The sequence below is a fragment of the Manis javanica genome, chromosome 6 (assembly GCF_040802235.1).
Source record: "Manis javanica isolate MJ-LG chromosome 6, MJ_LKY, whole genome shotgun sequence".
Taxonomy (NCBI): domain Eukaryota; kingdom Metazoa; phylum Chordata; class Mammalia; order Pholidota; family Manidae; genus Manis; species Manis javanica.
The window spans coordinates 119,869,147-119,884,306 of record NC_133161.1 but is presented as its reverse complement, the minus strand read 5'-3'; the positions used below and the strand labels follow the sequence as shown (position 1 = coordinate 119,884,306).

The 15,160-nt window shown below is 35.6% G+C and overlaps 1 protein-coding gene across 12 annotated transcripts in view; it reads right to left on the bottom strand.

Moving 5' to 3' along the window:
* Positions 1-15,160, bottom strand: part of YAP1 (Yes1 associated transcriptional regulator) — a 115,109-nt gene that overhangs the window by 29,434 nt on the left and 70,515 nt on the right. For 4 of the 12 annotated variants that reach the window (XM_073239391.1, XM_073239393.1, XM_073239392.1 and 1 more), the window contains exon 4: positions 8,178-8,297. The exons of 4 other annotated variants lie outside the window; for them this stretch is intronic. In XM_073239391.1, coding sequence (XP_073095492.1) covers positions 8,178-8,297 — 120 coding nt within the window. The remainder of the gene's footprint in view (positions 1-8,177; positions 8,298-15,160) is intronic. 4 more of the 12 variants (XM_037019003.2, XM_037019005.2, XM_037019004.2 and 1 more) reach the window with 1 other exon arrangement.

The window sequence follows — 15,160 nt, the reverse complement described above, 5'->3', positions numbered from 1 at the left end:
AGACCTAAGTGTTTACTACTATACCGCCCAGGACATGGAATCATCTACATAAAGTTGCTAGTCATCAGCATAATAATTAATGTATTTAAATATGAAATGTTTCTTTTCAGTGAAAATTACTATTTGATTCACTCTGAAAATCCCTTACAAAAGCCAGGACCCTAATCTAATGAAAGAATACAGCTCTTTATTATCAATGTGCAAAAAGTGTTTCCCAACATTTATTTAATTAAGCTATATACCTAAATGATAATGCCATGCCCAGGAGTGCTTTTTCTTTAAAAAATCAGTTTTATTGAGATATTTCACCCTTTTAACAGGTTTTATATTATTCACAGACTTGCATAACCATCAACACTACCTAATTTCAGAATATCTGCATCATCCCCAAAAGAAACCCTATACCTTTAAGCAGTATGCTTCCCGTTGCCCCTCCCCCAGTCTCCAGCAATCACTAATCTACTGTCTCTATGGATTTGCCTATTTTGGACATGTCATACAATTGCAATCAAACAATATGTCTTTTTGGAATGGCTTGTTTCGCTTAGCATATTTTCAAAATTCATCCATCTTGCAGGATGTATCAGCATTTCACTCATTATTTGCAGAATAATATTCCACAGTACGGATGTACCACCCTTTTAGTCCATTCATCAATTGGTGGACATCTGTGCTCTTTTCACTCTCTGGCTATTATGAATAATGCTGTTATGTACACTAATGTACAGGCTTTTGTGGGGACATATGGTTTCAATTTCTGGCATATAAATCTAGAAATGGAATTACTGGATCATATGGTAAATGTTTATTTTGAGGAACTGCCAAACTGTGTTCCAAAGTGGCTGTGCATTTTATTGTTTTTCAATCCCATCAGCAATGTATAAACTCTTAATTTCTCCACATTCTGGTCAACACTTGTTATTGTCTGTCTTTGATTTTAGCCATCCTATCGGGAATAAAGGGGTATTTCATTGTGGTTTTGCTTTGCATTAACTGCTAATATTGTATCTCTAGAACTCTAGGTCTTATCAGGGGCAAAGCAATTTCTCGCTTTCACGCTTTGCAATTCTCTCCTTTCCCAAACACCAGTCTCTCCAGGCCTGCAGTACTGGGTTAAAGTATTTAAATCTTTAAATTGTTAAAAAATATATAACAAACATTATTTAGGTCAATTCTTCTTCCTTCGACCATCTATCAAAAGACTGACTTGAAAATTCGTTATGATTGCATTTTCCCAACAATACAATTGTGGATGGAGCCTAAAAAAAAAAAATTAAACAGAACTTTCTCATCACCTCATTAAGCAGTTTGGGGGCAGGACACAGGGGTTGCTAAATGAGGTGAGGAAGAGAAGGGAGAAAGTGTTCTAACTAGCTTTCAGCTACTCTGTTCCCAGAGTACAACTATTTCTTTTTCTCTCTACTATGAAAATAAAGTTTAAACTCTAATTTGGAGTGAAAGTTCAGATGACACTACTGGTCTAAAGAGAAGAATTACATTTTCAAATATACCTGTCATCATGGATTCATGTTAGAATAATGAGCAAACGGTTCCATTAATAATAGATTTCTAATTACATGTTATCATTAATGCTCTTTAACTGGGGGAATTTATGATTTAGAAGAGATGTGTATCTTAGTTTTGACTGACAAGCACAAAAATTGGTCCTTTTATACAGTTCAGAGCTTGACTGGATTCTTCTCATCCTTTAATGTACCTAGGCATTAATGCCAAAGCAGCTTCCCTCCACCCCACATTATTACCTTTCCTAGCACCTTGTTTATTGTCCGTTGTTGTTAACACATTTGTAATTATTAATTTGTTTAGTAGCCTGCATCCATGTCCCTGATGGCTAGCATAGTGTTTGGTATATAAGTGGCACTCAAATATTTGTCAAATGAGTAAAGAAATACTGCAATAGTTTCTGTCCCTAAGTTAGTATGCTGTTAGTAATGCACAGGAGAATCTCCAGGTTGAAGCAAGTTCAAAATGAGGTGACTTCTAAAGTGACCTCAGAAACCAGGGTAGCAGAAAATGAATATAAAACAAAGAATAGGAACCACCCATCCTCCTAAATTATTCTGACTTATTTCAGCAGAAATTTGACTTTTCCCTCAGGAAGTTTATAATCTCTTCCTGTTATTTCTGAGTGTCTAGGCTGGCACAAAAGTAACATCACCAACTGGATCTTTTCTCGAGCACATTTTATAAGAATAATCGCTACTAATGCAGAGTTGATAAACTACAATTGAAGCAGTTTTCCTCTAAAAACTAAGGTGTGTGTGTGTGTGTGCGCACACGCACACACATTTGATGCTAGGGGCTTTAGTAACAAATAAACCACTAATTTAAATTATGAGTCAGTGTCTTTGACATCTTAAACTTTTGTTTTAAAAATTGTATATGAACAACTTATTTACTATAAAATTATTTGCATCATTGAACCACTGTCAAGTGTAAACTATATTAGTTTAATTTCATTAACATGCGAGTAGTGGAAACTGCTTACCATGACTGATAAGCTATTTTGGCACCATCCTCCTGAATTCAACATAAATTAAAAAAATAACACTGCAAACCTCAACCACTGAACTAGTTTTGATATTCTATAATCTTACACATTAAAATACTGATTTCACTAAGTGGTTTTTTTTTTTAAGTATAAAATAAAAAAAATGTGAGGGCAACAATTAGTAACAATCTCTAAAAGTTAAATTTTAAATCAGTAAACTTACTAAGCACACAGCCTGGAACTATACCTCAAATAAGCTTATATCAGGCTTTCTTACCATGGCAACTAAATGGAGCTCTAAATTTTAGGAACATCAACTTTAAGGCAGTAAAACTGAACCCTGATATTAAAAGCATGTTTTTAAACTTCTATATACTTCCAAGAAAGAGCTTCAAGTGTAGATGAAACTATTCATCCAGCACTGTCCATCCCCCATTAGATTTGTTTGCCTAGGCATACTCACCATGTGATAAGGCTTATCTTTAGAGGCTCAAAGATTTCTCCGTCTCCTCTTCAAAAGTAATTCCCAGCTGTGGCCAGAGGACCAAAAGCTTAAACTTAAATGGTGCAATAATAGCTCAAAAGTATCTCTGAAACCTCCATGCACTCAAATCCATTACGCTATCGATAAGTTTAAAAGGTCCAAAGCAGCCACTGAAGGATTCATAATCTAGCGTATCAATTAAGTACTGGAAATAGTCTTAAAAAGTATCCAGTATAATCCAGTCATATTTCACAGATAAATCCAATTAAAGTCAGTTTTTTTTTAAGTTGATCACATTGTGATATGGAAGAACTTGGATCTTTTGATTTCCCAGTTGAGTAGGTAAATTTTTTCTACACAATTCATTCCAATTCAGTATATCATGTAATATTCTATAGAAAACAGGATGCCCAGCTCTTCTGTAGATTTCAGATATGGATTTTTGGAAGGCATATAAAATGCCACATCAGAGCAATTCCATAACCATTTTTCTCAGTGGATAATATACATATAAAACATTGTATTACATGTCATATTTAAAGAGGCATAGTAAAATGGAAAGTATCCAGAGAAGGGAAGTGAACTGGTAAGATCACAGAACGCTTTAACATATTTGAAAAAACTGGAGAAACCAGTTAGAAGAGAACACTTCTGGGATTAGAACTGTTTTGAAAGGAAGTAAATTTCTGGGTAATAAAGAGACACATACTTTCTGGTCATTAGAATTTTCCTTAAATAGAATGGACTGCCTTGTAATGTGGTGAATTCCCAGTTAAGGAGAAGGCCAAAGCTGAGGTTGGAAGACAGTCTCTTGAGAATATGATAGCGGTGAGGCATGATAATTTATCTGGATAGCTTCAGTCGGCTCCAAACAGAGATCTCTTAATTCACCTCTGTAACTGGAAATTCATTATATTTGGGTAATATCCTCAAGGTAAATCACAATAAAGCATACAAGCAAATGTTACTAACCACTGTTGTCTTCCTCCCTCTGAAATTTCCATGTATTTGTACTGGTGAATTAGGTGTGTTTCTGAAAGATGAACTATATGTAATCTAAGTTTCTTATAAATTCTGGGTGTCAAAAGATCAACTTTAGATTCTAGTTCTGTCACTGAACTATTTATTATAACTTTGGATAGATCCCAATTTCCCTAGATTCCCGAGGAGCTCAGGTTTGGGGCAATATTCCCTACCTCTCCTAGTATTTTTTAAACATGTTGGTTTGGGGAGTCACAATGACTGGGTTGTGCTATGGTGTTTACTGGGCGAGACCCAGGGATGCTGAATGCCCTGCAATGCCCATAAAGCATCCCTGCCACCCCCATCCTGTTCTGATAAATGTTTATTAGAGAAATTATAAATTCTTTTTCGGGAACAAATTTTGTGAGGTCTGTTAAATGTTTTAAGTTAGCAACAACTCTTCTTACTTAAAAATCCTTCTTCCCTTTCCTAAGTAATAATATAGTCCCACAACCAAACACCAACAATATAGGATCCCTACAGAAAATGTATAATAGGCTAAGAAAAACAAACTGTTTTTAATGCATGGATGTCAAGAGATTTGCATCAAGAAAATTCAAATAATTAGATGTTAACATTCTATCTACCCAAGACTCCAATAATGGAGATACAGGTTTAGTTCTACAGCCCTTAGTATTTTTCCCATCTCTAATTAAACAGACTTCAGTATTTAGTTAGTCATTAGGTACATTTTCATCAAAAGAAAAATATTACTTAAAACAGCTACCAGGAATATTTGATTTTAAAGGGAAAAGGTTAATCAATGTCTAAACGGTTAAACATTTTAATAGACCTCTATTGATGCAAAATATTTAACTTTGGTGAGATGTGCTGAACACTTTGGCTTTGAGACTTAATTATATATACACATATATTTTACTCCTTCAATTTTATTTCTTGTTATTTTAGGAAATTTTCTTTCTCATACATGCACACACCACCCCACATAGCAAGTTTTGAAACAAAGTACCAAAACCAGCATATACCTGGGTTTTAAGCACCTCTGACATTTCCATTCACATAATGTCTATGAACAGAATTGTTATTAGGAATTTAAGGATACTATGTTTTTACCACACTAGACTGTTCATTACTTCCTTTAAGACTCAAAAGATGTACTTTTTAGCCCAAATCTTTGGTTCCAACATTTTACTTCCACCCAATGTGTTTTTGCCCCAGTGATGCTATTAGCACTTACTTCCAGAAACAGAGGCTGCTAACACTCTTTTATATATCCTTCTACATAAACAATAAGGACAACAGCATTACACAGAAGATCAGTTCACTGACTATTAAGTGATCTGGAGATCTTTCATTCTGAAGAACAGGATTATAATTTTTTTTTGTTTTCACTAGGGCTTTTAGTGGAAAACAGCCAAAAGACTATAATTACATAAAATAATTTTACAATGTACAAGGAAATGTTTAAACTTGAGAATCTTCATTTTACAAGTATAAAATCTCTAGGAAAAAAGAATGCTTAAATGAAATAATTTAATGTCCTGCATAATACTCAAGCATCAATTTTCTTTAAAACAGGGTAAAACCATTCCTAACGATTCTTTAGGAACAAACAAAAGCCCTCTTTTTCAAAGCTATAAATGTTATCAAATCCTTACTGGCACTGATGCCCTTCATGATTTGTTACAGATTACTACTAAATTCTCTAAAATAACATAAATGTCAAAAATGTAGAGTTTTTAAATGTTAAAGAACAAGAAAATCAGATAAAAAGGAGCCAATCCACAACAAATAACTCTCTGAATAATTTATTAACTTCATGTGGGATGTGAAGACTGGTAAATTATTCTAAATGTAATTATTCTAAAGCATTTGATAAAGAATAACAAATATAAAAGATTGGTGTTTGAAGGAGGTGAATGATAAAGTTAAGCTTATACAGAAGTTTACCTTCCAATCTAAAATGTCAAAAGATGTTAAGTCAACTTGACTTAAGCTAAGAATTGGTAAATACTTTAATGTAGATTTGGGAAATACAGGAAAGCAAACTCCACAGCCATGAAAGCAATAACCTACCATTTGTTTGTGTTTGCATGGCTCAAAGGGTCAGGTCATAAAGGGAGATAGTTTATATTTTTTGGCAGAGATAAAACAATCCACTATAGAACTTCAGATTTCAAGGAAAACTCGTTCATATTGAGCAGCTAACAGCTTGTCTCTATTTGCTGTCACTCTAGATCAGAGAAACCCATTTTTTTTTTCCTTTCCTGCCCCCCTCCAGTTATACTTGAGCTCTCTGACTGAAAAGGTCTGGAACAGATTAAAAGTCGGGCCACAAAATAAAAAGCTTTGGCATGTTGTCAAGCCTGTCTGGAATACACATACACAGTGGGCCCAAAAAGGGAAACTAAAGGCAATAAGAGAATTTCATGAAACTTTTTTTGGCATATCTAATTATATGCTTGTTTGTACATATGTGTTGGAGGTAGGGAAGGAAACATGTTTTTTTTAGTAGTTTCTCCTATTTAAAAACAAAGACCAAATTGTGTATAATTAATACATCTACTTAGGATCACAGCCAAGTTACTTCATTTCACTGTTTTAATGGAAAATACTTTTAAAAAAAGGTGGGGGGCTTTGTTCCAATTCCTGATTTCTGCAGTTGGCTAAGAGTTAATCATAATTGTTCATAACTTTATGCTGGGGGACGGTGGGGAAACACTATCATTTAAAAAAATTTCCAAATGTGGACAAGCTGAATCCATTTCATTAAAGATAATTTAAGGAAACATGTCTGTTATCATTCCAGTCCATACAAATGGCAGCATTTATTAAATTCTCTACCTTACTTGGTTTCCTGTTTCAACCACGATGGCTTATTCAAATATTAAATAGAACCTGAAGTTGCAAATTATTAACATGCCACATTATTTTTTAACACCCAAATAAATACGTCTTGAAGCTCAAAAGGCTGCCAATTTAAACCAAACCAGTTATCTGTCAGTGACAGTCTCTGCCCTGATCCCACCTCTGACTCTACTTGCACAGGAGGATTCAGTCAGTCCGTAAAACTGACAAGTCAGTCTGTCTGGGGAAAGCCCCAGTGATGGGGTTTTTAAAGGCACACATACAGGCACAGGCTTGCTGTTCACAATGTCCTTCACCCAACCAACTCTGAGTAGAGGTTTTTCTTTCTTTTTTCCTCAGGATTGTGTTTTGATGGCACTCACAAAGTTAATTCCTCTTTCCCGTAAGGGCCCCACAGTTGTTGTTAGGTCAACCCCTGTAAAGCTTCAAAGGTTCCACATCCCCTCAGTCTGACCTGCTCTGTGATCTGCACATTGTTTTCATTTAGCTGCATCCAGTCCAAGACGAAAGCTTCAAAACCACAATGACCTACTCCTTTTTTAGATTCCATTTTTCCATGGCTTTGGAAAAATATTTCAGAAACCCAACTGAAGAAACTGAAAACGGTGAAAAAATATGGATAGAAACACACTAAAGAGCTTGTATACTATTATCAAAATGTGCACACTGGGAGGTGACTGTTTCTTTCTGCAAATGGTGATTTCGTCGTGTGACCTGGAGGGGAATACGGCTCTGCTTTTTTGTTTTCTAAGTGAAAAACAAAGAAAAGAACCTTGACTTAAAAAAAAAAAAAAAGCCAGAAGAGAAGTGCAGGGAAAAACATGCTTTCACTGGCCTCTCTTGGGTGATAGGGCTTTCCCCTCCCACTCAGCATGAAGACACTACAACACCGGAGCACAGAACACAGAATGGCACTCGTGGCTCTCCGTGGTCAAGCGTGAGCACACACTGCCTCACTGACAAAAGCTGAAGTTCCAGGTTTTGGATGCACCATAACAGTGTGATCATTACTGCACCTAGAAAGATCATTTTAAATAAGATCATTCTGTCTCCCAAAAATGTGAAAGGAACAGTGATTCTGGTTAGCCAGAACATTTCCCCAATTCCATCCTGAGGAGTCCAAGCTAAAAAGCTGACTTTTTAGAACTGAGTCTTTAGATTGGAATGTCTCAAATTTAAAGTGAAAGCTATAAAAAAGTACTAGAAAAGTTGGTGGGCAGTCATTTTTTAGTACTATAAAGCAATGCAATTTTATTTAAATGTACCTCCCCAAATTCACATACAAAAAAAATAGTAATCAAAAATATCTAAAAAGGTTTTGAGATGAACCTTTACCAAAACGAGGGTCAAGCCTTGGGTCTAGCCAAGAGGTGGTCTTGTTCTTATGGTTAATATAGTATATTTCTCCATCCTGAGTCATGGCTTGTTCCCATCCATCAGGAAGAGGACCTATAAATACAGAAAAAAAATCACGGTTGATTTTTATTTGGTGCACTTTAAAAAAGTGGGAAGAGTGCTAATTTAAAAAGAAACACATGTTGACATAAAACAAATCATTAAAACAGAATTAAGCATGTGTTCAGAGAAGAAAGGTAAATCTACATACCTGATTCTTCTCCACTAAAAAGAAACTACTAAATAAAATATACATCCCCAAAAACACAGATGGAAAAAAAAAGATTTTCCAAAAATCCTTTTGGAAGTCATGACCCAAATAACTATAAATACTATTAACCTAAGACTTGAAGTGCTGTAGCTCAGGGACCATCTCCAATCCAGTCAGTTTTGTGACAGTACCTTCCTAGGGACTCCAGGGTTCTTTAATAAGGAATACATGTAAGTGTTTTCAGAACATCTAAAGTATCATAACATTGTTTAATATAAAGCACACTTTAGATAAGACTGCCAAACTCCATTTATTTCCATTATTCATATGACTGGCTCACAACAACAAAACAATCCTAAAAAAGCTTATTTTTTTTAAGCAATTCGTAAATTGCTAGGTGGGAATTGTGGCTGGAAATTTAAATTTGTCAGGCTTGGAAGGGGGCAGGGTAAGTACTAAAACTGCTGGAAGGCAAATTTCTCAGGAAGAAAGTAAAGGTAAAATTTTAAGGCTATACAGTGAGAAAACAACATCTGAGTGATAGGACTAAAGAATATAGTAAGTCTAAGATTTTTCTATCTTTATGAGGGTAGAGAAGCTGGACAACTGCTTTTGGGAGGTAATAGCAATGAAAAAAGAGATCCAGAATAAATTGCTAAATTCAAGCCTATTTTCTTCTCATCTCCTTGTCTTCCCCACCTCCCTTCCACTTCCCATACCCACCAGGAGTTAGGAGAGGCCAAGTGTAAACTAGAAATAAGGTCTGAGGTAAATGCCTGAAATGTTTTTGTCTGTGGACCGACATGAATTGAGTGCTATGTGCCAGTCACTGTCCTAAGTATATTATGTACATTAATTCATTTAATCCTTACAACCACCAATGACAATAAGCAGTAGCGTCATCTCCATTCTAATGAGAAAAGTAGGCTACACAGTGGTTTAGTCTGGTACATCACAAAGCTAGTTAGTGTCAGAGATTATACTCAAACCCAGTAGCCTAAATCCTGAGCATTGTTCCTCATAACGACACTTCATCTTAATTTCTCACAGTCAAGACCTGAGACTAAGTACGCTTCCTGTGCAAAAATGGAACAACTTCCATCTTTCAATATAGGCAGCCCAAGCCAGCCTTATGAGCGATGCAGAGTAAGTAACTCTGGCTAAACAAACCACTTACACAGGCCCATGGAACCCAAAGCCCTAATTCTAGGCAAGTTTCACTTGTATCAGAAATAGATCAATATGCCACTATACTAATCAAAGGTCTGCTCTGATAGGGGCAAAATCCTGTTACCAAATGCAGCCATGTGAAATTAGAGTGTCAATACTCCTAGAAAGGCCGCAGGGGGACGACCTTTCTCCAGTCCCAGATGTGCAGTTCTATACATAATGCTAATCATGCCCAGAGCTGGAAACTGCTGAAGGGAAACCCATGTTTACTGAAAGGTGAATTGGGAAGCGAACTTGTTTAACACTTATAAATCAAAACACTTTCCTCAGTAGTTTTCACTGTCACTTTGAGCTCTATTTCTTCACCAGGAGAATATCCAAATCTGAATATTAATAGTTTATTACTACCTTTAATTGTGAAGATGGCTCAATTGTAAAACGCTTTTGAAGAACAAGTTTTAACTAAAATTCTAAGTTCCTATGGTATCAAGAATGATGAACAAGTGAACAATAGCCCCCGGGTGCCTTTGGGACCCTCAATCCAACAACCCTAATAGATCTCTTTATAGACTCCAAACCCCCATACATGGAATCCCTGTCTAAACAGTATCACTCTCCACTTTAGCTGAGTCAGAACCAAAAGCTGTACCTTGGATGGAAATCAAATTTTCCTATCTGCTGCCCCACTCCATCCTGCAGATTCCACTTACATTCTCTCCAATGGCTCTGTTCCAGTCCATCTCCAAGAACTCCACCACCAATCATTAGCAGCTCTTTTCCTCATCACCAGAACTTCCTTCCTTGGTGCCTGACTTCTCATCTCCTCCTCTATCAATCATTTTCTACTTAAAGTACTACCTAACCAACTTTTATATGCCACTCTTTAACCTCAAAAAAATTTCCCTTGCAGTCCACCATCCAAAGTAAAATGCCAGCTAGACTCATTTCTTAAGGAATCTTCTTCACAGACTCCACCTCCACTTTTCACAAAAATCACGCCATCTCCTTGTATGTGTTGCTCCTGTTATCACAGACTATCCTCTCCCCTACCTCTTAGAAACCTTATTAATCCTGAAAGAGAAAACGCAGTTGTCACCTCTTAAACTCAGCCTTCCCTTATTACCTCACATAAAATTATCAGTTTCCTTTTCTACTCTGTATTCAAACACTTAACTGCTAGAGCTGTAATTAGTTGTTTACGTATCTTTCTGGAAATGACCAGTTCACTCACCTTTTAACTTGCAGGCTAATTTCTGAGTAACTGCTCAATAAATATTTAATGTTAGAATAAATATTTAATGGAAGAAATATTCAATGTCATTTAATACTTTGAACTTTCTATGAGCTTAAAATCATGCAAATTTATTATTTTCTATTACTATGTCTATAAACAGAATAGGTGAATGACATGTCATTAAATCAAATACCTTTTGCTCCTTAAACTTTTTTCCATAAATGTATTCATTTTTACAGTTCACTTAACATTTGTAAAATTGTTAAAAGTAGCAGAAATACATAATGGGAAAAAAAGCACACGTTTCTTGTAACCTATTTCCCAGGGGAAAAAATGTACCATACTTGCTTTATTCACTTGATATATTATGGGTATCTTTTCTTGACACAACACATAGGTCTGTTTCACTCTTTTTAAAGGTGTCACAGATCTTGCTGTATGGATATATTAGAATTTATTTATCACCTTTCCCAGCACTAGACATCGGGGTTTCTTTTTTCTTTTTCTTTTATAAACAACAGTCCAACGCACAACCCCTGATGGTAGCGATCGTGGCAGCATTCTACCAGACTCAGCTCCATCACTACCACCACACAATGGCATGTCCATACTTCAATCTACAGTGGCTTTGAGTGCTAGGCACCGTTCTTATTCCTATCATACAGATGAAACAGAGACACTTCCAGAGAGACAACTTGCTCGAGGTAAAGATGTGAAGCCAGGCAGTCTGACTTCAGAGCTTCTGTCTTTAAACCATATAATATGCTGCTTCCCAGATATAAATACATTCCCCAAAGTCTATGCAGGTGTTTTATATACATTAAATTTGCAAAGTGGAAGAATGACTTTATCCCTTTATACAAGTTTAAATCATTAAGGACTTATCACATATATATCATATATTTATCAAGTATCTATCATATATAAATTATTCAACAATAGACTTCAAAAATCAATCTCAGGAAACTTTTTACCAGTATTGTTCTTATATAACATAAATAATCCAAAAAAACCCTCTAAATGCATTTATATTAGACAAAGATCTAAAGGAGAGACAAACCCCATACAAAGAAACAGTGTAGTGATTGATTTTCTCACATTTCTAATTGAAGAATTAAATAATGTGCTTATGAAACAGATAATTACTATACAATTAATGTTATAAGCAAATTTATGCCACAATATATATGCTAAACAGAAAAGAATATTTTACGTATTCATCTTTCATTTAACACTCCATAAATATATATGTATATAAAAACATAGTATTATATGGAAAGAGATGGTCCAGAATGTTTTTATATAAAAACAAAGCTACTGATTAAAGGCAAAGGAGGAGATGAGTAGAGATTACCTTTAAATAGCTCTGCACAACACAATCAAAACCTTAGTATCTGAAAAAGAAAACTAAGAAAAATAATCTTCAGCCTTAAATGTGAATTAAATGAAATATAGATCAGAGCTTTATTCCCACGAAAACATAAATTTAAGTTAAATGGTCTTATAAGAAATTCAGTAACTTGATACTTAAACCCAGGCTTGTAAGACATCATGTTAAACTGAGCTGTTTGTTAAACCAAGTTAACTGCTGAATAACCATGAAAAACAGAAAGCAAGAATGATATATTTTCTGAATCATCAAGTTGCACAGGCTAATGAAAGTTGTATTCAAGCATCTGTTAGGGCTAGAGTCAGAATGGAGTAAGATCAAAATCCAAGACTTCCACAAAACTAAATTTATAAAAGAAAACAACAGGGATAAATCAAAATAAACTCAAAATGCCTTTGAGTTCCATTTATATGCTAATTTTAGTGCCATAAATAGTGTAACTTCTCCAATATGGAGTATAAAAAACGAAGCAAATTAAGCAGCAACACTTTACATATAATGATCTAAAATAGTGGCTCTCAAACTTACGTACATATTAAAATCACCTGTTGGGCTTGTTAAAATACAGGTTACTGAGCCTCACCCTAGAATTTCCGATTAAGTAGGTTTGGGTTGAGCTTGAAATCCCAGATGCTGCTGATACTGCAGGTCTAAATAACACACTTTGAGAATCACTAACCTAAAATAAAACTTAGAATTTTTCAGCTGGTACAGAACTGCTTCTTAAATCTGACTTACATACAACTACAATTGTTCTCTGGAGTGTGAAGTGCTCATAGTGCCTAACAAACTCTCAAGCACTCTGTGCTTGAGAATGGCACACAGCCAGGTGTGCTAGTCTAAGATGAGGCAAATGACTCACATCTATCAGGGTAAAGCAGTCATAAGAAAGGTGATGCTTTTTCTTTTGTAAAAGGCTTGAATGGCCCATGCAACTATTATGGAGAAGTAGACCAAATCATTTCCTGTTTGTCCTTCAATGACAAGATGGAAATGAACAGTAGCCTCAGAGGTAAGATGAATTGATGTGATGGGTCCATGGGAACTATTATTGGTAACTTAGCTTCAAACCATTTTTAGTTGAGAACTCTTCACTTTCTCAATTCAAATGAGCCCCTTCTCTGTGCTTGCAGAATATTTTTCATATCTCTGCTATAATCTATAATGTTTACCATACAATATTTTTTGGTTATGTGTGTTGTCATCTAGGCTAGACTGTATTATACCCAAACACAGAAGGTGCACATGCTATATTTCTCCTATTTCACTGTCTGGTAGGGTACCTACTATTCAGAAGAAGCAGGAACAAAATGTTGGCTGAAATTAATGTAATTAAAAACAAAATTCAATGAAAATCTTTATGCTTGTGAAATGAAATATTCTAGTTTATTCTTTCCATTTAATTTCAATTTCTCCATTATTTGGTACCACTTAAACTGAAGGCACAGGGAATATAGCAAATTGTTTTACTCAATAAGTACTGAGTCCCTACTATTTTCAGGCATGGTTATCAGGCTGAGGAGATGTAGCAACAAGCAAAATAGTCCTTATTTCACGGAGCTAGTATCTTGCCAGGAAGACAAACAGATATGTATGGTACAATGTTGGCTAATCAGTGCAGTGAGGAGGAAGGAGAGAAGTACTGTGAAGGCAAACAACAACAAAACTGAGAACAGTCTTAGAAATGTTGACCAAAAAGAGATGCACTGAGTAATGACTTTCAGACTGAGTACTGAGCACAATGCAAGTCGAAACATGTTATGATCTGGGGAATGAGCATTCCAGTTAGGGGAACAGTGAGGAGGCCAGTATAGAGGGGGAAGAGTAAGAAAGGAATGAGGTAGAGCAGTTCTTTGTTTTTATGATCAACACTTGACCAAAAAACCTTTCATCATTTCAACCATAAAAGGGTAATACCAATTTTTCCAAACTCACAGATAACCTCTAAACAAGTCAGAGTGGGCAATAAACACTTTCATCCCAAATCATGTTGACATACACTGAAAGCAGTCCCTTAGACACGGGGAAGATGTGGGTGTTTCTCCAGGCTGCCATGAATCATTCCTGCCACCACACCAAAGTCCTTTGGGAAAGAAGAGATAAAAAATAGGCCCTGCATCAAGAAGGTAGAGAGACGTCAGCATTTTAACGAGATGTAAAGAGGGTGAGAAATACAAATTAGGATAAGCAAGAGAGAGTGATAAGCTATAATTAAAGTGACCCATAAATTAGAATTACTTATCCTTGGATAAAATTGATTTTTATGTAGGATTCACTGTATAACTTATCTACTAGAGCAAATACTAACTTCCTGCAATATTTTAAAACAAATACTCTATGTCATAATGCTGAAGATGACTCAACATCAACTTCCTGCTCTTGCCAAAGGACCTTCTTGCATTAGTAATGACTAGCAAGCCCTTTGCAATGTCTAATCAAACAAGAAAGTCTTGATTAGCTACACCACAAGTTAGATGACCGACCTTTCCCTCTCACCTGCCCCACAATAAAGAAGTCATCCAGGACACTGAAAGTTTACTAAACACACCCTGACGAGTGGTTCAAAGTACAGAACTATCAAGAAGCAGTTTCCTTAGAACACAAGAGGAGTGCTGAAAAAGCAGATGCAATGATCTTTTAAAGGAATTTAATTCTGACCAATTTCAGTTTTGAAATTCTGGTCACTTGTATTTATGATGAATCACAAACTGCTCTCACTACATGCAAGGCACTGTTCTAAGTTATTTGCAAGCAAGATTTAAATCATTTAACAGCCCCATGGCACTGGTACTATTAATATTTCCACACTACAGATGAGGAACCTAAGGCACAGAAAAGTCGCCCAAGATCACACAGCCCAGGAAGTGACACGGCTGGGATTCAAAATCCAGACAGTGTTAGCTTTCCAGAAC